The 27,000-nt window shown below is 55.4% G+C and overlaps 1 protein-coding gene across 9 annotated transcripts in view; it reads left to right on the forward strand.

Moving 5' to 3' along the window:
• PIP5K1C (phosphatidylinositol-4-phosphate 5-kinase type 1 gamma) overlaps nucleotides 1-26,588 on the forward strand; it is a 69,633-nt gene extending 43,045 nt beyond the window's left edge. For 3 of the 9 annotated variants that reach the window (XR_002341689.1, XR_002341691.1, XR_002341690.1), the window contains exons 7-17: nucleotides 61-360; nucleotides 1,433-1,638; nucleotides 3,378-3,461; nucleotides 4,760-4,808; nucleotides 7,372-7,456; nucleotides 9,173-9,334; nucleotides 13,932-14,070; nucleotides 14,162-14,194; nucleotides 15,610-15,714; nucleotides 19,211-23,451; nucleotides 23,702-26,588. Coding sequence is in view for 6 of the 9 variants with exons in the window: in XM_021084100.1 (XP_020939759.1) it covers nucleotides 61-360; nucleotides 1,433-1,638; nucleotides 3,378-3,461; nucleotides 4,760-4,808; nucleotides 7,372-7,456; nucleotides 9,173-9,334; nucleotides 13,932-14,070; nucleotides 14,162-14,194; nucleotides 15,610-15,714; nucleotides 19,211-19,331; nucleotides 20,801-20,878; nucleotides 23,368-23,451; nucleotides 23,702-23,704 (1,449 nt within the window). In the remaining 3 variants the exon portion in view is untranslated. The remainder of the gene's footprint in view (nucleotides 1-60; nucleotides 361-1,432; nucleotides 1,639-3,377; nucleotides 3,462-4,759; nucleotides 4,809-7,371; nucleotides 7,457-9,172; nucleotides 9,335-13,931; nucleotides 14,071-14,161; nucleotides 14,195-15,609; nucleotides 15,715-19,210; nucleotides 23,452-23,701) is intronic. The other 6 variants (XM_021084103.1, XM_021084105.1, XM_021084100.1 and 3 more) reach the window with 5 other exon arrangements.

The raw sequence follows: 27,000 nt of genomic DNA on the forward strand, positions 1-27,000 counted from the left end.
TGCAGGAGCGGCTCCCAGCGTCATCTCCTCCACCCTCTGCCCCCTGCCCTGTCTCCCCAGAACCTCAACCAGAACCCGAGGACGCTGCTGCCCAAGTTCTACGGGCTGTACTGCGTGCAGTCGGGTGGCAAGAACATCCGCGTGGTGGTGATGAACAACGTGCTGCCACGCGTGGTCAAGATGCACCTCAAGTTCGACCTCAAGGGCTCCACATACAAGCGGCGGGCCAGCAAGAAGGAGAAGGAGAAGAGCATCCCCACCTACAAGGACCTGGACTTTATCCAGGATATGCCCGAGGGGCTCATGCTCGACGCTGACACTTTCTCCGCCCTGGTCAAGACGCTGCAGCGCGACTGCCTGGTGAGGAGAAGGCTGGATCGCTGGGGATGTGTCCCTCCATCTCTGAGTCACAGTTTTCCCACCTGTCAAACGGGGACTCTAGGAGTTCCCATCGTGGCACAGTGGAAACGTATCTGACTAGGAACCATGAGGTTGCAGGTTTGATCCCTGGCCTCGCTCAGTGGGTTAAGGATCCGGCATTGCCGTGAGCTGTGGTGTAGGTCACAGATGCATCTCGGGTCTGGCGTTGCCATGGCTCTGGCGTAAGCCAGTGGCTATAGCTCCGATTAGACCCCTAGCCTGGGAACCTCCACATGCCACGGGTGTGGCCCTAAAAAAAAAAAGACAAAAGACCAAATAAAAGGTGGGGGGAGACTCTAGTAAAAGCTGGTGCAGTGTGAGCCCGAGATCCACAACCCCCACCCCGCCCCAGCCCCACCGCAGGCCAAGTTCCTGCTGCAGGCGTCAGAGCCTCAGAAGCAGCCCAGTGTTTTCAGGCTCTTGATGTAAAGTGCACCTCAGACGCAGGCCCAAGCGGGCTGCAGGCCACCCCTCCATGGCCAGCTGCTTTTTAGGGAAAAAGAGCGTGTGCCAGGTTGGTCACAGGCCTTGCGACCTCAGTCCACCCCTACCCGCCTTGGCCTTAGAGGTGAGGAAATGAAGGAGGCCAGGGGTGCAGTCCTGTGCTGCACCCCTGGCTCCCAGACCCCTTTGGAAACTTGACACAAACTCCCCAGACATCTCAGGGGCCCCCAGCTTCTTGGAGTCCCTCCTCAGAGCTCCGGTGTCTGTGTGTCTGGGCTGCACCTCAGGGCTTGGAGAGGCTTGGTGGCCGGAGGGCTGGTGGGGGTTGTATGTGTGCAGGGCCAGCCCAGAGGCAGCCTGGCTTTGGGTCAGAAGCCACACCCCAGGCCCACCCACCAGGTTCCACTGACCCTCTGTGTCCTCTCGGTTGCCTGGTCTGAGACCAGGACGGGGCCTCCCGGTGAGGCTGTGGGGACTGAGCAGACACAGACCAGGAATGCGCTTGGGGTTGGCGCCAGGCCGGGGTGGGGTGTGGGGTCAGAGCATCCCCCTGACCGCTGCCCCGTAGGTGCTGGAGAGCTTCAAGATCATGGACTACAGCCTGCTTCTGGGCGTGCACAACATCGACCAGCAGGAGCGGGAGCGGCAGGCTGAAGGCGCCCAGAGCACCGCCGATGAGAAGCGGCCGCTGGGCCAGAAGGCGCTCTACTCCACGGCCATGGAGTCCATCCAGGGCGGGGCGGCACGTGGGGAGGCCATCGAGACAGACGACACGTAGGTGGTGGGGACCGGGAGACTTCCCGCTCTCGTCTCCGCCCTTGCTCCCTCGCCAGGCGACAGAGGGAGGGGCGAGTTGGTGAGAAGGCGAGAGGGACGAGACCGAGTCCCGGAGCCCCTCGAGTGGGTTCTTGGTTGTAAACCAGACAGTAGCCCCCACCCCGCCCCGTTCCAGGTCCAAGGGTTGGACGGGGGACACACAGCTGCAGCCAGAAGTTCTAACCGTGGCGTCTGGATTACTCAGTGGAAAAGGTCGTTGACCATCCCTGTGGGAAACACAGATAGCCCTCCCTCCCTGGGGACCCAGCATCGGTTAAAGCACCGCCTTCAGAAGCTGAACTGGAGAGGTGTTGAAAGAGGGCTGGGGAAAAGGTGGAAACAGCCCTGGTGAGGGAGCCTTTTCATGGCAGGATAGTGAACCCAGCGCCCCCTAGGGGCAGGGCTGAGAATGTCCCTTTCCCAAAGATGATGATGACAATGTGGCTCTGAGGGGTGACCAGGGCACAGTGTTCAGAGAGGCACATGTCCCCCAGCCCCACCCACCCAGCTGACCTGGTCCTGCTCTGGGGACTTGCAGAGTTCCCATCTGGGTACAGGGTACCCCCTCTTCCCCAGCTGCTCACTTGTAGGAATGAGTCCCTTTCTGGGGGCAGTCCAGGCGCCATGGGGGGTAGAGCAGCATTCCTGGCCCCCACCCACTCGATGCCAGGAGCCCCCAAGTTGTGACAACCCCAGAGGTCCCCCAGACATTATCAGTGTCCCCTGGGAGCAGAGTCTCCCCAGGTGGAAACTGTTGCAGTAAACAGATATCCAGATTGTCCCCTTATCGCCACAGACTGACCGTGCTGGGACCCAGCTGGGCCCCCCACTTCTGTACCCTGTTCAGTCCTCATGGGGCCTCTGGAGGAGGGTGGCGTCCCCACACATGCACTTGGGAAAGGAGGCTCAGGTTGGGCAGCCATCCGGGTACACAGCTGGCTGAGGGTGGGGCCAAGGCATGACCCTGGCCTGGCTGCCACACTGGGCCACCAGTTGCAGCGTCGTGACTGGGGTGGGGTAGGGGACACATGAGCTGGCCCAGAGCTGAGCCGTTTGGCATTTGTAGGGTTGTTGCAGGGCCCGGCGGGATGGCAGGGCATGCAGGTGAGCTCGGGTGTGGAGTGTGGCTGCAGAGCCTGTGGGAGGGCCTGGGCCTGGGGGGTCTGGGCCTGGGGTGACTTAGGACAGCTGCTGCCTCCTGCGACCTCACTAACTGCACTGGGCAGGCTAGGCCTGGGGCTGCGTGAGGCCATTAATTCTCCAGGCTGCACCTAGAAGCCTTGTCTGGGAGTGAGCATGTGTGTGCGTGTGCCTTGTGTGTGTATGCAAGTTCTGCGTATGCATGTGTGGATGTGCACACACCTGGATCTCGTGGCCAGGACCCCTCAGCAGCTCCGGTCTCCACAACCTGAGCTGGCCAGCAGAGCTGCTGGATCCTGCACAGGAGGGGCTCCCACGTGCAGGGATCCTCTGTGAGGGTCCGGCCGGGCTGCTACCTTCAGGGAGTGTGTGGATCCTTGAGAACTGGCCCCCTCTGTCCTGCCTGCTCCTCCCTCCACCCCTGTCCCTCCAAGTCCCAGACCCAGGCCACAGCCCCAGGATCAGGGCTCCAGGCTGCCTCCAGCCCACACCCCTGATGAGCAAGGCCGCTCCCCGGCTGGCTCTGTGGGTGCTGATGTTCTCTACCCCCTCCCCAGGATGGGTGGGATCCCCGCCGTGAATGGCCGAGGGGAGCGGCTGCTGCTACACATCGGCATCATTGACATCCTGCAGTCCTACAGGTGGGTGCCCACCCCCAGCTTCACCTTCCCACTTCACCGAGAGCCTGGTCAGGGACAGGTCAGGGCCGGCACGGGGCAGGATGGTGGGACTATCTGTGGAGCCCTGCTGTGTGCCAAGTGCTGGGCTAAAGAGAGCAAGACAGAAACACTCCATGGCTGGGAATCATGATGTCTCTGAAAAGTTCCTACACTCACAGAAGTAAATGGTCACAGCTGGTGCCACGTGCTGTGTGGCCTCGTGGCCACAAGTGAGGCACAGCCTGAAGGAGGGTGAGAGGCATTCTTGTTATTCATCCTTTTTTTTTTTTTTTTTTTTTTGCTTTGTAGAGCTGCACCCTTGGCATATGGAAGTTGCCAGCCTAGGGGTCAAATCAGAGCTACAGCTGCCGGCCTCCACCACAGCCACAGCAACGCTGGATCCTTAACCCACTGAGTGAGGTCAGGGATTGAACCCGCAACCTCATGGTTCCTAGTCGGATTCCTTTCCGCTGCACCGTGATGGGAAGTCCTTACCTGTTCTTTATCATAGCAGTAACACATGTCCGTTGCCTGTTTAAACACAATAGGCAGGTGGTGACCATGGCTGTTCCCTTTCCTGACGACACCCCACCCAACACCAGGAACTCCTCTTGGCGTTGGGTGACTTCTCTGCCTGTCATCTCCTGCCCATCAGACTACAAACGTTCACAACCTGTTCTCCCCGCCCAGGGGCTGACCCTGTGCCCTGCAGGCATCTCCCTTCTGGTTTGGAGCAGCTTCCCCAGAAGTGGGCCAGCATTTCCACAGCGCCGAGGGTGGGGCGAGGGGAGTGGGACAGGATGGGTCAGGCACCATGAGATCATCCTTCCCCCCTGCAGAGGTGTCCAGGAAGGCTGCCTGGAGGAGGCGATAGGTGTGGCAAGGGGACCTCGCTGGGGACCACGGCAGAGGGCACTCACTCCAGCAGAGAGGAGCTGGGCTCCGCCTGGGCCATGGGAAAGAGGAAGGGTGGGCTTTGGAGCTGCTGACTGCCTTCTCCCATGGAGGGCCATGCCCCACGGCCTTTCCAGCTCCTTTCCCAGAGCAGCAGTGGTGGGAGCTGCCAGCAGGTCAGGAGGGGTTAAGGGGATTGGAAAGAGGGGAGGTGGCCTTGTTCCTCTGGACCAGGGCATCTCCACCCCTAAGATGCCAGGAACACTTCCAGTGGTGAGGACCACAAATGTCCCCACATACCCAGTCTCCCCTGGGATAGGCTTGCCCAGTAGAGACCCCCTGGACCTGAAGGTTGGGCTGATACCCTGGGCATTTTTCCTCTGCAGGTTCATCAAGAAGTTAGAACACACCTGGAAGGCTCTCGTCCATGATGGGGTGAGTGTCATTCATTCCTTCATCGTGTCCACAACGTCCCTGACCCTCTTCCTGGGTCAGGCACAGGTGCTAAAGGGTCAAGAGATGTGTCCCCCTTTTTGGAGCTGCAGTCACAGGCCCACGGGTCAGGGCTGAGATGAGGAAGCAGGGCAGCTGCAGGGTCCTCACCGAGGGCTCCCAGCCACCTGTGAGGGTACAGGAAAGCTTCCTGGAGCAAGAGGTCCCCCAGCTGAGTTGGAAGGATTCCCAAGGACAGGCCGACCAGGAAAGTCAGGGGCCATCCAGACAAAGAACATTCTGGAAATGTGTGATGTGGACGGGATCTTGGGCCCCAGTGGGCAAAGCCATGCAGCTCTGACCCCTGCTGCCATGGGGGGATGGGGCCCACTAAGATCGGCTCAGTCGTTTTGAGAAAAGCTTGAAATGTGTGTTTTCCTATGAGCACCACCAACTTCTAAAAGCCTGCAGTAAATAATTTTAAAATTGAAAATTGTAAGGACCGGAGTTCCTGTCATGGCACAGGGGAAATGAATCCAACGAGGAGTCATGAGGTTGTGGGTCCGATCCCTGGCTTCATTCAGTGGGTTAAGGATCCGGCGTTGCCATGAGCTGTGGTGTAGGTTGCAGACAAGTCTCGGATCTGGCATAGCTGGGACTGTGGTGTAGGCGGGCAGCTGTAGCTCCAATTAGACCCCTAGCCTGGGAACCTCCATATGCCGTGGGAGTGGCCCTAAAAAGCCAAAAAAAAAAAAAAAAAAAAAAAAAAAGATAAAATTGTAAGGACCAACCATTTGGGCTAAATGGAGCCTGCCCATGGGCCTGAGGCAGCACTTGTACCTCTGGTCCAGCTGTGGACCCTCAGGCAGATGCCTCTCCTCCCATAGCCCCTTGCAGGCAAATTTTCACTGAAGTGTTAAGGGCTGTCTCTGTGCCTGAAGTCTGTAAAATCCAAGGTCCCAAACAAGCCCCGCTCTCAGAAAATGGAGGATCCAGCGGGGAGCTTCGAGAACACACATTGAGAAGGTCCAGGTGGAGGCCGGCCAGTGGGAAACCCTCTTGTGCTGCTGTGAACCCACAGCAGACAGGAGAGCTAAAGAGGCTACCCACAACCCCTTGTAGGTTGTAGGATTTGGGTTGGCTCCAGAGGGGCCCCAGATGTTGCTCAAAGCAGCCATCCAGGTGTGAGCAGTCTGGTCCAGGTAGAGTGGCCCTGCAATGTTGGAGGTCTATGTGTCACTGTACACCCCTGGCATTGTCCTCAGCTCCCAGCCCAGGCAGTGGCTCCCATGTCATGCCTAAGCCCAAGGGAGGGCGCCCTTCCCTCTGCGGGCAAAGGGGTGCTTTCACTGTCTTGGCTCACACGCCATCAGCCAGAGACGGCTGGCAAAGATGGAGCATGCAGTGTTTATTCTGGGAGGCTGCGTGTCCGGGTGGGTCCTTTGTGTTATAGAAGATCTGTCTGGGGACAGGTGTGGTGGTCACATGGGAGGAGAGCGGTCCTGGCATTGAGTGGGTGGGGCTAGGCATAGTGTCCAAGACAGCCCCCCGCCCCGGAGAATGACCAGCCTGATAGCAACAGTGCCGGGCATACTGTGCCAAAGGAAGTGAGGAGACTGGATCCTGGAAGAGCAAGGGTGTTCCCCTGGGGCCCAGCATGGATGGCACCCTGACCATGTGCTGGGCTCCCTGCCTTAGGGATATCCCGTCCCTGCCTCCTGGTGAGCCCAGCTGCCTCTGGTCTCCTCATTGCACAGTGAGGCACCAGCAGTACCACTTACCAAGCAGGTTCAGGCTGCACCCTCTTGCTGTAAACAAACATTCCCTCTGCTTTTTTTTTTTTTTTTTTTTTTGCCATACTGACAACATATGGAAGTTCCTGGGCAAGGGATCAAATTGAGCCACAGCTGTGACCTATATCACAGCTGCACCAATACCAGATGCTTTTGTGGGTTAGTTTTGTTTTTTGTTTTGTTTTGCTTTTTAGGGCCACATCCGTGGCATATGGAAGTTTCCAGGCTAGGGGTCAAATCAGAGCTGAAGCTGCTGGCCAATGCCACAGCCACAGCAATGCCAGATCCAAGCCGCATCTGTGATCTACACCACTGGAACCCACTGCAGCGCCGGATCCTTTACCCACTGAGTGAGGCCAGGGATCAAATCCACATCCTCATGGATGCTAGTCGGGTTTGTTATTGCTGAGCCACAGCAAGAACTCCAATGCTGGATCCTTTTAACCCACTACACCAGGCCTGGAATTGAACCCATGCCTCAGCAACTACCCAAGCTACCAAAGAGCGCCAGATCCTTAACCCACTGTGCCACAGCAGGAACTCTTCCCTCTACTTTCTTGATTTTCTGATTTTGACATTTATTTGTTCACTTCTTTGAATAGTTATTTTGGCTTATGTGGTTCAAAAAATTAACAATGCAGGTGGGGTTATCACAAGACTGTCCCCCTGCCACCCCCTCCTGCAACCACTACCGGATCTTTGGGTCCCCTCCACAGAAAGGTTACACCCTACCCTGACCTGGCCCACTCTCAGGCCCACACTTCCCTTCCCAGGACACTGTCTCTGTCCACCGGCCCAGCTTCTACGCCGAGCGCTTCTTCAAGTTCATGAGCAACACGGTTTTCCGGAAGAATTCCTGTGAGTGACCTGGGCCCTTTGGGTGGGGGCGTGGAGAGAGGAGGGCAGGATGGTCGAGGGCAAGGTAAACCCAGAGCGCTCATCCTGCTGCTGGGTCAGCCTGGGTCGGGGACTTGGTCCAGGGAACAGGGCAGTTGGGGTGGCTACCTCTCTAGGATGCAGCTTGATTCCGACCCTGGCTCTGCTTTATCCTGCCTCTGCGACCTTGAGCAGATGATGCCCCCTCCGCGCCTCAGTTTCCCCACGTGTATAGAGCCGAGAGGGGGAGATGTGTTCATACACGTGACAGGTGGGCTGGGCCCAGCACTGGCACTCCGGCCAAGCACCATTGCCATGGGAACGTGGCTTGCAGGCACCAAGGCGGCTGGTTATCAGCCAAACTGGGCGTCGTCAGGGAGGGTCCAAGGCGAGCACTGGTGGCCTCACCCTGTAATGGCCTCAGGAGGGCTTGTGTCCATGCTGGGAGTCCTGAGTCATAGACCCTGGTGCACCCTGGACCTAGTCCCATGTGGTGGGGCCTGAAGGGCTCTTTCTCCCCATGTGTCTGTCATCTGCCCACCCAATCTCCCCCCCAACTCACAAAAGGCAAGGTGCTTGTCTGCCCTGATCAGTCTATGTCCCCAACATCTCTAGGCCAAGGGCTGGGCCATAGTAGGTGCTTTGTAAGTATTGGTGGGCACGGGAATGGTCTTGGTGTGCTCCTTATCTCCAGGCCTTCCCCACACTGGGGTGACCCTGCAGAAGCAGCAGGAAGGGTCAGGCCCAGCGCCTAGTGCTCTGCAAGTGGGGAAGAGGGGGTCGCTCTCCCTGTCTGAGCCAGACCTGCCTGGGCCACCGGTCACCTGCAGCTGGCTCTCAGGGCCAAGGCAGCCCCACATTCTGTGACATCTCGGTGTAGCTTGAAGTTGACTCTGGTGGGGATGTTTACACCATGAAAATCGGCAAAGATGACGAACACGGCATTTGTCCCCAGAGAACTGGTTATCACCCTTTCCCGGTACATCTCTTCCCTGGAACCTTCTCACTCTCCTTCCCACTGTGGTCCAGGGAGTTTACTGGCCTCTGGGGAGGGGATGGCTATGCGTAAAGCAAACTCAGCATCTCCTGTGTGCTGGGAGCTGTGGTCACTATCCTGGGGGCAGAGATCGTAGGAGGCACAGAGAGGGGATTGTGGTGGGCACTGACGGGGCCAAGCTGGCGTCACAGGGTTTACCTACCTCACTTGACCCTATTGCAGGTGAGGACACTGGGCCCTGGGAGTTGAGCCACATTTTCCCAGCTGCATCAACTGGATCAGAGCCAGGCCTTTGGTGCTGAACCCCACTGCCCAGGACCCTTGACTTCCATGTCTGAGAGTGGGGGCCACGGCCGGGTGGGTTGAAATAGAGGGTGAGGCCCCAAAGTGCTTAGTGAACTTTAGCATCTGCTGTTTATGGGGGCCACATGGGGGTTCTGGGTCCCGGGGGGCTCACCCCATCTTTCTCGGTGGGCAGGACAGGTGACTGGGACTCCCAGCACCTCCCGAGGCCAGCCAGGTGGAAGGCAGGACACCTTCTCCAGGAGTGGAGCATTGCTTCTTGCCCAGGCTTGGGGGATGGTCTGGAGGCAGGGCAGCAGAGCCAACCAGGCTTTCATGCAGAGGAGGCACGGGGGCCATCCCGGTGCTGCCATGGAGCTCCCAGGCCACCCCAAGCACCAACCACCCTCCCTCTGCAGCCCTGAAGTCGTCGCCGTCCAAGAAGGGCCGTGGTGCCTTGCTGGCTGTCAAGCCCCTGGGGCCCACTGCCGCCTTCTCGGCTAGCCAGATCCCCAGCGAGCGGGAGGACGCACAGTATGACCTGCGGGGAGCCCGCAGCTACCCCACATTGGAGGACGAAGGTGAGCAGGTGGCCGGGAGTGGGTGTATCTTTGATGGGAGATAAGGGGGCCACTGGGGAAAGATGACATTCCTGGGGGCTGACAAGGGAGGAGTTCCCTGAAGCTGGGCCCTGCCTGCATGGGAGGATCTGGGTCAGTCACACACACCCCCTCTCCATCTAAGATCTACAGCTGGGAAGTGGATAGTGGAGAGCAGCTGGGACTGGGCCCTTGATGCTCCACAGGGAGAGCCCAGCAGAGTTCGCCTCCTGGGAGGTGACAGGCTCCCGTCACATCAGATGTGCAGAGACCTGGCAGGATGAAGTGCTTGATGGGGTTGGACCTGATGTTCTGGAAGGTCCTTCCCATCTCCTGGGGCAGAGATTCCAGGCAGGGAGGGACTGATGGAAGAGCATTGAGGAAGATAGAAAGTACCTGTGCAAAGGCCCTGGGGTGGAGCCCGGCCTAGTGTGCTGTAGGAACAGTGAGGAGGCCCGTGTGGCTGGAGTAGAGTGAGGGGGAGAGGAGAGGGGAGGTGAGTGGAGCAGAACCCCCACTGGCTGTGGGGAGGGGTTTGGATTTTAGTTTGAGAACAGTGGGAAGGTACTGGAAAACCATGTGCCTGGGTAAATTGGAGCTGGCGTGACCTCTTAAAGCTGGCAAGGGAGTTCCCATTGTGGCTCAGCAGTAACAAACCCGACTGGTATCCATGAATATTTGGGTTCAGTCTCTGGCCCCACTCAGTGGTTAAGGATCCAGCATTGCCATGAGCTGCAGTGTAGGTCTCAGACACAGCTCGGATCCCACGTTGCTGTGGCTGTGGTGTAGGCCAGCACCTGCAGCTCCTATTTGACCTCTAGCCTGGGAACTTCCATATGCCTCAGAGGCGGACCTAAAAAGAAAAATATAAATAAAAATTTAAGAGTTCCCATCGTGGTTCAGTGGAAATGAATCTGACTAGGCCTCACGAGGTTGCAGGTTCGATCCCTGGCCTTGCTCGGTGGGTTAAGGATTTGGCTTTGCCGTGAGCTGTGGTGTAGGTCGCAGATGCAGCTTTGATCCTGCGTTGCTGTGGCTGTGGTGTAAGCTGGCAGCTACAGCTTCGGTTAGACCCCTAACCTGAGAACTTCCATATGCCGCAGGTGCAGCCCTAAAAAAAACAAAACGAAATAAAACAAAATTTTAAAGAGCTGGCAGGATGAGTGTTTACCTTCCCTTTGGGGGTAGAATCACACTCTGCAGGAGCATCTGGAGATACTCTGCTCATGTTCTGTGCAAGATGGGGTGTCCTGATTAACTGTGGGATGATTTGTGATTGATCACAATAGATTCAACATGAGTGGATTCATCATGGCTAGCAATAGTATTTGCTTTATGTGTTGACTCTTAATTTATTTCTCTCACTTCGAAGGGTTGTTTATAACCATTTCCATAGCCTTTGTCTGTCCTCCTGCAGACCCTCCCAGTCCTCCTCAAACATTGGTGTCTTGAGAAGGTGTGTCTCTAAACATATTTCACCTTTGCTATGTCTCATGTTCATGGCACCTGGCACACTGTTGAGTTCACAGTGGTTGTCCAAATGACAGTGATCTTATACAGTGCCTTTAAAAGGAGGTGCTCCATAAAAATTTAAATAGATAAATGTATTGGCTAAATAGAATAAAAAGTGGAATCACTTTTCTTGGCCTCAGTTTTCTCACCTGTGAAATCAAGGAGGGTGGAGCAGTAAAGTAGGTGATTCCTGAGGCTCATTTTCAGCCTCAGCCTATATGGCACTTATGTGACACAATAGTGGGGAACTGACAGTTGGCCTGTCCCACCTCCTGAGGAGCAGGAGAGGGAGAGGTTCCTCATGGTCAGATGCAGGACACAGCACTTCCACATGCTGTCTCCTTTACTTTTCATAATGACCACATTTTCTTTCTTTCTTTCTGTTTTATTTTGGCCACGCCCATGGTGTATGGAAGCACCTGGGCCAGGGATTGAACCTGAGCCACAGCAGTGACAATGCTGAATCCTTAACCCCTTGCACCGCAAGAGAACTGCTCATAATGACCTTGTGAGATTGCGATTTACCAGATGAGAAAATGACACAGTGGGAACTAATTAATAAATGATGAAGCAGGAACTCAAAAAAAGTTTGCCTGAGTCCAAAATCCAAAATCCTTTCAGTTTTAACCATAGCATCATGTGATTCAGCATGATTTATACTAGGACCTTGGTTTCAGTGGTGTTTCATTACACATTTGAGATGGAAAATTCTAAGCCACTTGTATTTATAGTGTACACTTTATTATTTTTTCAAAAATATGATTACATACATTTGGAATGAGGAATTCCCACTGGGGCTCAGTGGGTTAAGAACCCAACTAGTATCCATGAGAATGCATGTTCAATCCCTGGCCTTGCTCAGTGGGTTACGGGTCTAGCATTGCTGTGAGCTGTGGTAGGTCATAGATGTGGCTCAGATCTCGTGTTGCTGTGGCTGTGGTGTCGGCCAGCAGCAGCAACTCTGATTCAACCCCTAGCCTGGGAACTTCCACATGCCATGGTGCAGCCCTTAAAAAAAAAAAGAAAAAGAAATAAATACATTCCAAATGAGGAATATTTATTGCAAGTGCCAGATTATAATGTTAATAGAGATTTTATATTCAACACAACCGAAGTTATGGAGGTAATGCATGTGCCCAGCTCTTAGGAGAAGTATGTTTTCTGCAGTGGCTCAGGTTTGATCAGTCCATGGTCTGGGAACTTCTGCATGCTGCAAGTGCAGCCAAAAAAAAAAAAAATTAAAAATAGAACTATTGTATGATGTAGCAATCCCACTTCTTGCTATATATCCAAAGTAAATGAAAACAGGGTATTGAAAAGACACCTGCGCTTGAACGTTTATTTCAGCATTATTTGCAGTAGGTAAGATGTGGAAACAATTTAAGTGTCCAGCCTCAGACTATGGCTAAAGAAGATGTAATAAACACGTGCATATATGCACGTGTGCATACACACAGGAATATTAGCCGTGAGAAAGAAGGAAATCCTACCATTTGGGGCAACATGAACCTTGAGGGCATTATGCTAAGTGAAATAAATCAGACAGAGAAAGACAAATAGTGGGTGATATCACCTGTATGAGAGAGCTAAAAAAATCAAACTCATTACCAAGATACGGAAACAATCTTAAGTGTCTGTCAACTGATAAATGGATAAAGACGAAAGGTGATTGGGGCCAGAGGTGGCACTGGAAAGATGTTAAAGGGTATATAAACTTGCAGATAAGTTCTGGAGACCTAATTCACAGCAAAGTGATGTATAATATATAAATATATATGTATAATATGGTGTCCACAACACTGTATTATAAACTTTACAGTTGCTAAGAGACTGGCTCTTAATTATTTCCAGCACAAAAAAGAATTGATAATTAAGTGATGTGCTAAGGTGTTAGCTAAAGCTATTGTGGTTGTCATATTGCAATATATAAATGTGTCAGATCAACAGGTTGTAAAGATTACATTTACACAATATATCAATTATATCTCAGTTGAAAAAAGAAGAAATCAGATCTCAGGTTAGAGAGGTTCGTTTCAGTGCAGGTTGAGCTAACAGGTGGGGCGGGAGGTTAGGGTGGGGAGCATTCTGTGTACTGGGTACTCAGGTGCCATGACATTCACTGTGTTACCAGAAGGACCTATATTTTCCTTTCCTTTCCCATTATTTTCAATCCTTGTATTTTTTTTTCTTTTTTTCTTTTTGGCCATCCCGAGGCATATAGAATTTCCAGGCCAGGGACCAGATCCAAGCTGCAGTTATGAACCTACCCTGAACCTGTGGCATTGCTGAATCCTCTAACCCACTGTGCCCGGCCAGGGATCGAACCTGTGTCCTGGCACTGCAGAGATGCCACTGATCCCATTGCACTACAGTGGGCACTCCTCAACTCTTGTATATTATAAAATTGAAGTATAGTTGACTTACAATATTATGTTAGCTTCCAGTGTACAATGTAGTGATTCAAAATTTTTATAGATTATACTCCATATAAAGTTGTTATAAAATATTAGCTGCATTCCTTTGCTGTACCTTATATCCTGTACCTTGTTTATTTTGCACCTAGTAGTTTGTACCTTTTAATCCACTTCAGCTGTCTCGCCCCTCCCCCACCCATCTCCCCTCTGGTAACCACTAGTTTGTTTTATGTAAAAAAAAATAAAAATAGGGGAGTTCCCGTCGTGATTAACGAATCCGACTAGGAACCTTGAGGTTGTGGGTTCGATCCCTGGCCTTGCTCAGTGGGTTAAGGATCCAGCATTGCCGTGAGCTGTGGTGCGGGTCGCATTGGGGCTCGGATCCCGCATTGCCGTGACTCTGGCATAGGCCGGCAGCTACAGCTCCGATTCAACTCCTAGCCTGGGAACCTCCAGAAAAAAGGCAAAAAAAGACAAAATAATAATAATAATAAAATAAAAAGCTGGCTGGGACAACACTGTAGGGTGGCAGGTGAGAGTGGGGGTTGGGGGCGTGGGTAGTGGAGGGTGAGCTGCAGGTGGTGCCCAGCGGCCTCATGGAAGCAGCGGTAGGGGCCTGGCTCCCACAAGTGCCCACCCTCTGCTTCCCACAGGCCGGCCGGACCTCCTGCCCTGCACACCACCCTCTTTTGAGGAGGCCACCACCGCCTCCATTGCCACGACCCTGTCCTCCACATCCCTCTCCATCCCTGAGCGGTCCCCTTCAGAGACTTCAGAGCAGCCTCGGTACAGGTGAGTGGACTGGGGCGGCTGTGAGGGGGCGGGGCTGCGAGGGGGCGGGGCCTCACGCCACCTCTTCCATCTGTTTGTGGTCTCTCTGCAGGCGGCACACACAGTCCTCTGGGCAGGATGGCCGGTGAGCAGAGACCTCAGCCCTCTCCACCTCCTTCCACCCCCCACCCCCACCCCCGACTCTTGTCTCCTCTCCCCTCCCCGCCCCTCCTCCACTTTCTCCCCTAGAGCCCTTCCTCTCTGACCACTTCTTCCTGGGCACAGAGTCAAGTCAAGCTCTAGAATCACACAAAGTCTTGGGGGGCTTTTTGTTTGTCTCCCACCTTCGGGAGCCCTAAGGACCCCTCTCTTGCACCTGCCTGTTGGTTCTTGCTTTTTTCTTTTTTATGAATGTTTTTATTCTAAGAGATACTTTCCCCTGTCCCATGCCTGCTCCTCTCACAAGGAGTGACCCCCAATGGGTTTTTTGGCTCTTTCCAGAGATGTTTTATGAATAGACAAGCAAACACAACTTTTGGGTTTGTCTCTTCCTTACTTTTTTTTTTTTTTTTTTGGTTTTTTTGTCTTTTTAGGGTCGCACCCATGGCATATGGAGGTTCCCAGGCTAGGGGTCTAATCAGAGCTGTAGCCACCAGCCTACGCCAGAGCCACAGCAATGTGGGATCCGAGCCGCGTCTGCGACCTACACCACAGCTCACGGCAACACCGGATCCTGAACCCACTGAGCAAGGGCAGGAATTGAACCCACAACTTCATGGTTCCTAGTCGGATTCGTTAACCACTGAGCCATGACGGGAACTCTCTTCCTTGCATTTTGACCAGCGTGCACTCTGGGCCCCGCCCTGTCCCTGGCTCTGTCACCTGCTGACTGGAGGTCACCTGTGTGAGCAGGTGGAGCACATGCTGGTTCTCATCCCTCTAATGGGCCTGCCGTCTGGGGACACTTGGGTTGTTCCTGGTTGTTTGGTCTTGTAACATGACTTCAGTGAAGGGGGCTTGCTTTTTGGTTTGGGTGGTAATTCCCACCAGTTGGGAAAAAAGTCATGGTACTGACCACCTTTGGTGGAGAGTGCATTCCCCCTCCATGCAGTTGGCGACAGCTACCCTTTTGCTCTCTGGTTTTGCCATCCAGAGAGATTCTGCATCCCTGGCTTCCAGAACATTCTGTCCCACCTACCTCAGGGGTCCTGGCCTGGAACCTCAGAACCATCCCAACCCCTTAGTCCAGGCCCTGGGTGGGTACCCAGCTGTTCCCAGGGGGTGGGCAGGGTCCATTTACCCATTATGCCCTTCCTGGTGCCAGAGTCACAGGATGGCCCCAGATGGGGCCCCCTTGCAGCCCCCAGGTGGTTATGTTGGCCAGAGAGACCAGGTATGAGCTGGGCCATCTTAAGGGCGCTGGTCTGATGATGCCCAGAAGCGGTACCTCATAGAGGCTCCTGGTTTCTTACTGGGACTGGGACTGGAACTCAGAAGATGCTTCTGGGGCTGGAGGGCAGTGAAGAGGGAAACTGAAGTGCAGCTTCCCGTTGCCTCCAGGCCCCAGGAGGAGGCACATGCAGAGGAGGACCTACAGCAGATCACTGTGCAGGTGGAGCCTGCATGCAATGTGGAGATAGTGGTCCCCAAGGAGGAGGATGTGGGGTAAGTGTCCCCCAGATCCCTGTGGTCCCATGGCCTGGTTCTTGTGCCCAACTTCTGCTCTGGTCCCATTGGCTGAGCACAGTCATATGACCAGCCGGCCACAGGGCAGGCTGGGAAAAGTAGTCTACATGCCAGGGGCTGGCAAAGGCTTCCAGCATTGGGCATCAGGGAAGGGGTGTGGGATGCCAGGAATAGCAGTGGTCGATCACTCAGGAAAGGGTTGCCTTCTTTGGGGCTCTGAGTCACCCTGTCTCCTGAGGTCCCTCCTTCCTCTCTTCACCCTCTTAGCCTTGCCAAGTCTTGTGAGACAATGACTTACAAGTTTTTTCAAAGAACCACTTTGAGGTTTATTTACCTTTTCCTCTATTGTGTTTTGTTTGTTGTTTGTTTGCTTTTTTAGGGCCACTTCCACAGCATAGGGAGATTCCCAGGCTAGGGGTTGAATCAGAGCTGTAGCCGCTGGCCTGCACCACAGCCACAGCAACACCAGATCCAAGCCTCATCTGCAACCTACACCACAGCTCATGGCAACACCATATCCTTAACCCAGTGAGCGAGGCCAGGATTGAACCAAAACCTCATGGTTCCTAGACGGATTCGTTTCCGTTGCGCCATAATGGGAACTCCTATTGTGTTTCGTTTTTATCTCATTCACTTTAACTTGCCAGTGATGCCTTCTTTCTAGCTGCTTTTGGTTGGTTTTCTCACTTTTTTTTTTCTCAGTGTAGGTCAAGTGCCTCAGTTCCTTGTTTTCCCTTTCTATAGTAGCGATGCCCTTACTGTGCATTTACACTGCTTTTGCTGTGTCCCACGGGTTTTGATATAAAGCAGTTCTTTTATATTGGCTCTTGTGAATGGTTAGTGATTTTAACTTTCTCTTTGAACTAAGGTGGTGGCTTTCAACCACTTGACACTGAGCGATGTCTAGGGACATCTCTGGTGGTCATGACTGGGAGGTGCTCCTGGCATCTCATAGGGATCAGGGATGCTGCTATCACCCCACAGTGCTCAGGACGGCCCCACAGAGACTGAGGGAAAGATTTTTGACTAAGGTTTTTTAGGGATGTCCCTCAACTTTTGAATGTTTTAAGAATTTGTTTACCTTTTTAGTACTTCTAATTTTATTGGATCTTTTTGTTTTGTTTTGTTTTTTGTTTTTTGAGAGCTGCATCCATGGCATATGGAGGTTCCCAGGCTAGGGGTCGAATCAGAGCTGAAGCTGCCAGCCTCTGCCACAGCCACAACAACACAGGATCCAAGCCACATCTGCCACCTATACCACAGCTCACGGCAGCACCAGATCCTTAACCCACTGAGCAAGGCCACGGATCAAACCCGAGTCCTCATGGATGCTAGTCAGGGTCACTAACCACTAAGCCACAACAGAAACTCTTTATTAGGTCCTGAGTTGAAGAAAGTGGCCTTTAAAAATCTATGCTTTTCTTTTCTTTCTTTCTTTTTTTTTTTTTCCTAGGGCCACACCCACAACATATGGAAGTTCCCAGGCTAGGGGTCAAATCAGAACTATAGCTGCTGGCCACAGCCACAGCAACGTGGGATCCAAGCTGAATCTGCAACCTACACCACAGCTCAAGGCCCTACTAGATCTTTAATCCACTGAGCAAGGCCAGGGATTAAGCCTGCGTCCTCATAGATAACAGTTGGGTTCGTTTTTCTGCTGAGCCACAACAGGAACTACTGCTTTTCTTTTCTTTTTTCTTTTTTTTTTTTTTTTTTTTTGTCTTTTTAGGGCCAAACCCACAGCACGTAGAGGCTCCCAGGCTAGGAGTCAAATCAGAACTGTAGCCACTGTCCTATACCACAGCAACACCAGATCCAAGCCATGTCTGCGACCTACCTACACCACTGCTCATGGCAACGCCAGATCCTTAACCCACTGAGCAAGGACAGGGATTGAACCTGTGTCCTCATGGATACTAGTCAGATTGGTTTCCACTGAGCCATGACGGGGACTCCTCTCCAGTGTATTGCTTGGTGTCATTCAGTTCCTTTACGTCCTTACTTGTCTCTCGTCCATTTGATGTGTTTTTTCCTATAACTGCAGTACCAAGTTCTTCTGGCTTTTCTTAGAATTTTTGCTTTTTAGAAATACTGTTCTGTTCCAAGAGCACTCCCAGCATACATTCCCAGGTCTACTTTGCCATTATTTCCTACACACACACGCACATACGCACGCACATGTGCACACATATACCAGCCAGTCCCTGCTACACTGTCAGCTTTTTTGCCATTAACTGAAGTCTCACGATGTAAAGTGTCATTCAGTCTTTACCCCCCACAGCAAGCAGCCCTAAAAGTGACTGGAGGAGTTCCCGTCATGGCTCAGTGGTTGACAAATCCGACTAGGAACCATGAGGTTGTGGGTTTGATCCCTAGCCTTGCTCCGTGGGTTAAGGATCCGGTGTTGCCGTGAGCTGTGCTGTAGGTCACAGACACAGCTTGGATCCCACGCTGCTGTGGCTCTGGCATAGGCCGGCGGCTATAGTTCTGATTCAACCCCTAGCCTGGGAACCTCCATATACCACAGGAAGCGGCCCTAGAAAAGGCAAAAAGACAAAAAATATAAATAAATAAATAAATAAATAAATAAAAGTGACTGGAGAACCAGTTCTGCCCAGTTACAAGTGCTGAGTCATCTCAGAACTTGTCATTTAACCCATGACGTGAAATTTACTCCCCGTGTTCACACACATGCACTGCCCTACCACGCACACACAGCGTGGCCTCGGGCACCTTCCTCACCTTTGCTCTGAGCCCTGGTTTCCTCATCTGTAACACAGAACAGCAGCTGCACGCCCCCTTCCCTGTGGAAGTTTGGTGGGTTCATTCTCGAACGACCCTCTTATAGGCCAGGCGCATAGTAAGTGCTCAGGAAAGTAGAGAGTGAGGTTCTGACCTCTTGGGCATGGGTGTCCTGTGTTCCCATATTACAGATGAGGAAACTGAAGCTCCAAGAAGGAAAGTGATCTTGGTTGCCCAGTGAGTGAGTGGTGAAGTGGGGGTCTGACCCCGCTGCTCAGGGTTGGGCACGTCGTTCCCTGGGCTGCATCAGTGCTTGATGTGTTCTGCTTTTTTCCTTTTTTTTTTTTTTTTTTTCTTCTTAGGACCATACCTGTGGCATGTGGAGGTTCCCAGGCTAGGGATCCAATTGGAGCCGCCAGCCTATACCACAGCCACAGCCACGCCAGATCCAAGCCGTGTCTGCAACCTACACCACAGCTCACGGCAATGCTGGACCCTTAACCCACTGAGCGAGGCCAAGGATTGAACCTGCATCCTCATGGATGCCAGTCAGATTCATTTCTACTGCGCCATGATGGGAACTCTGCACTGTTTTGTGCGTGAACTAGGATGTATCAGAATCTATCCCTGCAGTCAGACGTCTTGCGTCTTTTTGGCTCTGTGATGAGGGACCAAGGGAACGGGGAGGGTCTGGAGCCACCCCAGGATTCCCATGTCCTGCCCGTGTCCCCAGGGAGGGGGCATCCCCAGCCTGTGCCTCTGCTGCCATCGAAGCAGAAACTGCCAGCCAGGCCTCCGAGCCCGCCAGCCAGGCCTCAGACGAGGAGGACGCGCCCGCCACGGACATCTACTTTGTAAGTCCCCCGGGGCTCCCTCCTGTCATCGGCCCTCAGCCACCCATGCTTACAGGCACACACACACTCATGCCTGCATACACACCATACAGATACACATATGCTCACATGCACACATGCACACTGCTCTACCTTGCGCACACACAGGGCACTCACGGGCACGTCACACACTTAAGGTGCTCGTGCATACATGCATGTGCATGACACTCGGGCACACGTGTGTGCCCACATTTCAACACTCAGGTCCATGTGTCCTGGCACTCCCCCAGTATGTTCACAGGTACCTGCACACTCCCGCACACGCTCACACTCCGGAGGCGTGGGAGCGCCCTGCCCCTGCCATCCAGCCCAGGCCATTCCTAGGCCCCGGGCCAGCCCCATTCCTTCTCGGGCCTCATGACCATGTCTGGCTGGGAACCAGGGCCCTGGCCCCAGGCATGCCACCTGTCTACCCAGGAAACATCTGGAGTCCTCACGCTCAGCCCTGCTGGCCCGAGAGGAGGCCCAGGGTGGCCGTGGGGGGCTGATGTGACATTCACCTTCTTTTGCTGGATTGTGGGGACAGTAGGCAAGCTCCCTGCTCAGGGAGGCCAGGGCACCGTGGCGAGAGGCAGTTGGGCTTCATGCAGCCAACCTCACGGACCAAGGATACATGGCTGCTCCTGGATGAGGTGGGGTCCATTGAAGCAGGAAGGGACCTGGCCCTAGGGACCCAAGACCTCCTTCTAGAGCTGGGGGTCTCCTCCTCCATGCACCTCCCGTGAGCGGGCAGGTAGATGAGCAGGGAGCCTGGGTAAAGTGGGTGCCTGGTGGCCAGGGAGCCTAAAAAGCCCAGCCCAGTGATCCCACAACAGTGAGATCACTCACTCAGGGATCGGCTTGGTCCCAGTTACAACAGAGAGGGCCAGACACCAGCCCAGCCACCCACCCTCTTCCCAGATCTTCATTCTCACCTCTGACCCCCAGCCCCTGCCCCGGGAAGGTGAGCCGGAGGCCTGCCCTCTGCCTGGCACTGGGCCTTGGGGTCTGTTTGGATGAGCCTGGTTCTCCGGCTGGCATCGCTGCTTCATAACTAACATACCCCAGCTCTCTGTTCTTGAGCCAGTGCCGCCTGGTTGCAGGCCCCCGCCTGGCCTGGAGGATACCAGGTGCACCCTGTGTGTGTCCCCTGACTCCCTGTCAGCTCCCGCTGGGGACTGGTTTGTGTCCCATTTTCTGGATCTGTGTGTAAGGCAGTCCTGGGGGCTGTGTCCTGTTGTGTGCGTGAAACCCGAGTGGGCGGCCGGGCCCCTACACAGCAAAGAGGGAAGCCAGAGGGGACCTCCTGCCCCACCTCCCGCTTGGCCATCGGCTCACCTGCCCTGCTCAGTGCCCTCCCTGCCTGACCACCTGCCAGATTCCTGTGGCCTCACCTTGTCACCTCATCCTGTCCTCTGTTTGCTTCTTCCCCGCCCGCCCGGCCCGCCCAGTTCACCGATGGGAGGTACTGGATTTACTCTCCCCGGCATCGCCGACTGCGGGCCGTGACGCTGAGCTCCTCGGGGACTGTAAGTGACCACGGCAGGCCTCCAGGGAGCCCAGCCCCACCCCGCGCCTGGGGCAGCGGGGAGCCTCAGGTCCTGGCCGTCTCTCTTCCTCCAAGAAGGGAGGAAAATAGCACTTGGGGAAAATATCATGGCAGCTGAGGTTGGCTCTGCTTGCCTCTATGGGTCACTGTGCTGTGGGCGTCCCCAGGTGATGTCACTTAATCCCTTCTGAGTGGACGTCAGTGGGCCTGTGAGCACACAGCTGGGACTCGGGGCAGGGTCTGCATCTGACCCCCAGCCCCTGGCCGCCCCTGCCCCTTATCTCAGCCCTCCTGGGCCAGGAGGACAGTTCCTACTCATTCAGACCTCACTGCTGGTGTCTCCCAAGGGCAACAGTCCCCAGAAGGTGGTGGCCTCCCAGGGCAGCGGAGGTGCTGCAAAAGCAGGCTCTTAGTTGCAGGAGGCAGAAGCTGGTGTCTCCATACCCATTTCACAGGTGGAGAAACAGACGTCGGCTCTCCACAGAGACTACAAGAATGCAGTGTAGACAAAGTCTGGGTCCCAATTTCAGGCACCATCATGTCTAGAAGACACTTGTTGACCCAGCGTGCTTGGGCTGCTACATGGATATTGTGAACCCATGGCATTGCCGGTGCCTGTGATCATCATCATGAGCAATAAGGGAGGGACTCAGAGAGGCCAAGTAACCTCCTAGAGCCGCACAGTACTCTAACGGGCAGGACAGGGCAGAGGCCTGAAGGGAGACTGTGTTCTCTCGATGAGGCCCCCAAGGCCACACTCCGGCCCCTCTGAGTAGCTGAGTGTCAGGCGTTGGCGAGTGAGCCCGAGAAGGGGAGACTGCTTTCCCAGCCCTCCCACCATTTTCAGTCCAGCCCGGGTCTCCACACCCCAGAGGTGATCCCAGAGCCAGGGACATGTGACCTGTGAGGACTGGGGGAGGGGAGCAGTTGGCTAAGGCTGCCTGGAGAGGGACTGACTGGACTTGGAGAAACACCAAGGGTGTGGGGAGTTGGAAGGGTGGTCTCGGCAGGAGCTGCACTGAAGCAGGAGCTTGAGGGCCGATGGAGGAGAGGGAGCAGCAGAAGGAAGGCTGGACCCCGAGGCCTGCTGGGTGGGTTGGGTGTGCCCTTGGTCCGGCTTCCATGGCTCACCCAGGGCCGGCTCCTTACAGGGTTCCCTTGGGACCCTCCTGTGGTCCCCACTCGGAGCCCAGCAAGGCAGCTTCTATGGCCCCAGACTGGCCCAGCCCTACCTCCTTGGCTCCCAGGTGGGGGAGGTGGGGCTTTATTGCTCTGGAACCCCTGAAGGAATGAGCAGGGCCTGCGTTGGGGTCTCGCCCTGCTGCCCCGGGTGCCTTTGTGTGAGCCTGTCCGCAGGTGGACACGGCCCTCATGGGAGTGCAGCCCTGGGCCCAGGGGGTCACCAAGGTGGCCTGTGAGCAACAGGGAGGGAGGATGGGGCACACGCCGAGGCAGGGGCTTCAAGGCTGCCCGGAGCCTAGTGCATGGCCCACAGTGGGGCAGGAGCACAGGTTTGTTGTTGGTGGTTGTCCCAACTAGACCAAGGAGGGATGGATCTTGTGGGGACAGAGTGGGTTTAGCAGCCATGGGACACCTAGGGAGACGTGGTCAGGACAGGTGTGTCCTCCTGCTGGGGTAGAGGTCACAGGCTGTGGGGCGCTGAAGGCCAGTGTGGGGCTGTGGAGGAAAAGAGAAAGCGCCTGGGGGAGGCCCAAGGAAGCCACCAGGCCCAGGACGGTTCTGGCAGAAGGAGCAGACCCAGGAGGACGAAGGGAGGAATGTGTGTCCTCACAATGAGACCCGACTGGGACCTCTTCCCAGACACAGCTGGAAGAAGACCAGCAGGCCCTCACCAGGCCAGACCCTGCTCTGCCTGTCCCCAGCCCTGGACTTGGGCCCTGCCATGCCCATTCCCCAGGAAGGCATCTCTAGGCTCTTGGACCTGACTGGGAGGCCTTTGCTGCCTGCTCCCTGGTGGCCCCTGCCTTGGTTGCCCCCTCCCACTCAGGACCCCTAGCTGAGGGTCCCCAGGGCCCTGCCAGTGGTCCCCGGTGGCAGGCAGCGTTTGAGGCTGGGGTGTTCTGGGCTGGGACAGGGCTCAGGGTGCCATAGGGGATGGAGTTGGGGGGACAGCAGAGCAAGCCAAGCCCTACCCGCCGTCCCCCCTCCCGCTGTGCCAGCCCTGCCTTGACCCCACTCACCGCTTCCTGCTGCCCACCCCTCTGTGCTCCGGCCACTCAGCCCCGGAGGCCCGGTCCCTGGCGCCACCAAGCCTGAGGGCCATCAAGGTTGGAGCAGGTCCCCATCAGGGAGAGGGCAGCAGGGGCTGAGGCACCCACTCGTCCCGCGTTGGGGGTCCCCCTCTTTTATTTCTGTTTCTTCCTTCCTTCCTCTCGCCTCTCTCGCACCTCCTCGCACCCTGCTCTTCTTCTGCGCCCTTCCTGCACGTGCCGCCTGCCCGCCCTCCAGCCCACCGATGAGAGGAGCTGGGTGTACTCCCCGCTTCACTATAGTGCACAGGCCCACCCCGCCTCCGACGGCGAGAGCGACACCGTAAGTGCGCCTTGGCCGGGGAGGGCCTGAGAGCATGGCCCCCTGACATCCCCGGGACCGACGGGAAAACAGGCCTGGGGCGGGAGGTGCAGCCGGGCTGTCCCACATGGTGGCCTGAATCAGGCCCTCACAGCTCCTGGGGTCCCTGGCTGATGGCATCAGTGGTGGGGCCAGACCTGGCCACGGGAGGCCTCGTGGGTGGGGGTCCGTCCCAGCTGGCATCACCTCACCCGCCCCTTGCCTTCTGCAGTAATTCCTATGCAGTCACCAACCTGGAGTGGAGCGCCCGCTGCTGCCCGGCCGCTTCCTGGAGGCGCTGCCCTCCCTGCTCAGCCCAGAGCTCAGGAGACGCCCACTTGGCTGCCGGCCCTCGCTCGCCCTCGTCCTCCCCTCAACGACGCCGAAGCTCCGGGCCGCAGAGCGATACCGAACTGGTCGGCATGTCCGGCCCCCTCTCCCCGTCAACTACCTACGCCTGATACTGTGAACGCTCCTGAGTTTCCAATCATGTATTTATTTTGGGTCTTTATTCTTTGCACAGAGATGGCAGCACACGTGTGTTTTCTTAGAAAAAGAAAAAAAAAAAAAAACCCCACAATGGAAAAGAAGAAACTATTCCACTGCATTTTTGGTTCTTTGCTGTGCTTGCATGTGTCCCTGAGGGAACCAGGTTCTTGGCTCTGGGGACCTGTGCTCCAGTGGCCCAGGTGCCCCAACTAGAATCCACTCCAAGTCCGGCCAGGCACCTGGGACAGAAGGCCCTCCAGGTCCAGGCAGGTCCTCAGGGCCCCTCTGGAGGCTGCCCACTGCACCTTCCAGGTGCTCCTGGCTCAGGTTTTTGGGCCAAGAGCTGGACACCATCCTGGAGGGTGGGTGACTTGTGGCTCCACGCTGTCACCCCTGCCATCTCTCACCACCTGTTTCCCTGGTCCCGCCTCCCCGGTCATGAGCAGGAGTCACCAGGTGTGACTAGAACCTCCATGTGGACGCTCAGCTGCCCCGTCTTGGTGGAGCTCAGGGCTGTGGGCTTCCCGCTCCATCGAGCCATGGGAGGAGGCGGCTGGGCCGTCAAGCCACAGGACTCTGGAGAGCTGTGTCTTGGAGCAGAGCCCTGGGCTGCCCAGCCTCCAGGAACAGACCCTTCTCCAGTAAGAGGTCCCCCCAGGACTGGGCATCCTCTCACTTTTAAATGATGGTGACACCTGTGCCGATTGAAGGACAGGAGAAGAAATCCTTCGTGAAAAACAAGTCTTTTGGGATGGTCATCTTCAGCAGGGGTCCAGAGCCCCACAGGGCGGTCTCCAGGGACCCTCCCCCTCCCCCACACTGTGTCCACAGAGGGGGCTGTCCTTCCTGAGAGGTGACCCATCAGGGATGCTGGCCCCCTGCCCACTCGGCCCTGCGCAAGAGGAGCTGGGAGCCAGCTTGAAGTAGAAGTTGCACCTTCTGGAATAATTCCTCCCCACCTTTGCCTCCTGGTGGAGCCTGAGCTGGAGAGCCCGCCGACCCAGGAATCTGATATTTCAAGTCCATTGCAAGGTGGACACTGCTGTCCTTCTGCGACACAAGTCCCTCCCTCCCCTCGCATAGCCCACTTCGAGCGCCAGGATGGAAGCTGGTGGCTTGGCTGCCACCTCTCCTCCCACGAGAACCAGGCTGCGGCCCCGGGGCTCTCCCTTCACAGGGCCACTGGGCACACCACAGCCTGAAGCTCGGGAGGAGGACCCTCAGAGGCCCTGTTAGAACCAGCCTGCAGGCGTCTCAGACAAGCAAAACCGTGTCCACCCCTGCTGCCCATGGAGTGTGTGGACTCCTGACCGTATCCATCCCTCCTGCCCATGGAGTGTGTGTCTGGACCCCCAAGTTTCCTCGCCTGGACTTGGCACCGGCACCTGTCTGCAGTGCCCCACGTGCACACCGCCAATCTGAGCCTGCCCCACCCATGAGGGGGGAGGCCAGCCGAGAGGGCAGAGGTCCGAAGGTGACTGACAGGGACTGCTGGATGTCGTCCAAATGCTGACATTGGGAGTCCCTGCCTGCCCCTACAGGGGCCAGGCACAGAAACACGTGGCATCCCAAGGGGATGACCTGAGTGGAGGCTCCGCGTCCAGGGCGCCCTCAGCTGCGTGGAGCTTGGGGACCTGGGCCCCTTGGGCTTTCCTGAGTGGCCACGGGACAAATGCATCCATCAGATGCTGACTTGGAGATATTTGCAAACCTCCAGGATATCATGACGTTTTTGTTTTTGTGCTAAGTCACAAACACCCCTTCAGAGACCTACTTTGTGTTGGTTGCATTCTTTGTCCCTTTTTCAGAGAACTGTCACGTGGATGCAAAGTGGTCCGTGGACTGAGCCAGCGGGATGCTTGTGCTTATGGTCAGGGTATGGGTGTTGAGGCAAGACCTTATTTATAATGTGTAGCGGACTCACAGCCTCCTACAGACCCGGGGCAGGGAGGGCCCTGGACCCACCCAGCTGTCGCCCCACCCCCAGGATAGAAATCTCTCAACTCCTTGGCGATGCCCTGGTTCTGTCCTGGCTCATCCCTGCTGGCTGCTGTCACCGAGAACATGGCATTGTCTGCATTGCTGTACTGTACAAAGGAAAGGCGTTTTCTGAGACAAGGTGGAACCTGTCATGTGTCACCTGCCAGCCTCCATTCTCTGCCTCCTCTTGCCCCCTCCCTCTACCACCTGGCTCAGTGCAATACTCCCGTCCTGGTGGGGTCCCTTGCCATGGTACTGTCGCTGCAGCCCCTCGGCCCCCACCCCGGGACGAGCACCCTTGGCCTCCTCCCTGGTGGTTCAGTTGCATCGCCTGTCCCCACCCCAACCTCGTTTTTATGGCTGAACTGATTTCGAAACAGCAAAACTGCAAACCTTGTGTGTCTTAATTCTCTCCGGGGGTTCTGTGTGCTCAGCCCCCGTGGTCTGGTGTGTGACAATCTGGAGCACAGTCTCCTCAGGCACAGGATGTCGTCCCGCTCAAACCCAGAGCTGTGGGCGCCTCTGTGACCCTGCAGCCACTGCTGGCCCAATAACACTTGTATGCAGCCCCAGACCCCCAGCCCCTGTCCCGCTCCCCCACCTTTTTACGTTGAAGAGATCTCTCTAATAAATCGGGTAATAAGCGTCAACTGTCTCGCTGTACAACAACTCTGTGTGCATTCCGATGGTCTGGGTGGGAGTTTAAGGACTGACTTTGAACAGCAAAGAGAAACTTTAGTAAGAATTGAGAGAATTAAATAACAGCAACAACAACAGACCCTACTGCCTTAATGGCTGTGGCCTCCTTTGGGTTATAGTTCAGCTCGGAAAAACACTCAAAGGAACAAACACTCAGATTTTGTATTTGTCCTGCCAGAGTCACTCAAGTTGAGTAATGCACAGACCCATTTTAAGAGGAAACTATTTCTCCCAGACTCCCTATTTGAGAAACTCTGTGCTGGAAGTAATATTCTGTTTATAAGCAAGCTCTTGGAGACCCCGTTTTAATCACAGACTAGAGAGCATGGCTAGTTTATACACTAGACTTGTAGGTGATCTCGA

This window comes from Sus scrofa, chromosome 2 (assembly GCF_000003025.6).
Source record: "Sus scrofa isolate TJ Tabasco breed Duroc chromosome 2, Sscrofa11.1, whole genome shotgun sequence".
NCBI classification, from domain to species: Eukaryota; Metazoa; Chordata; class Mammalia; order Artiodactyla; family Suidae; genus Sus; species Sus scrofa.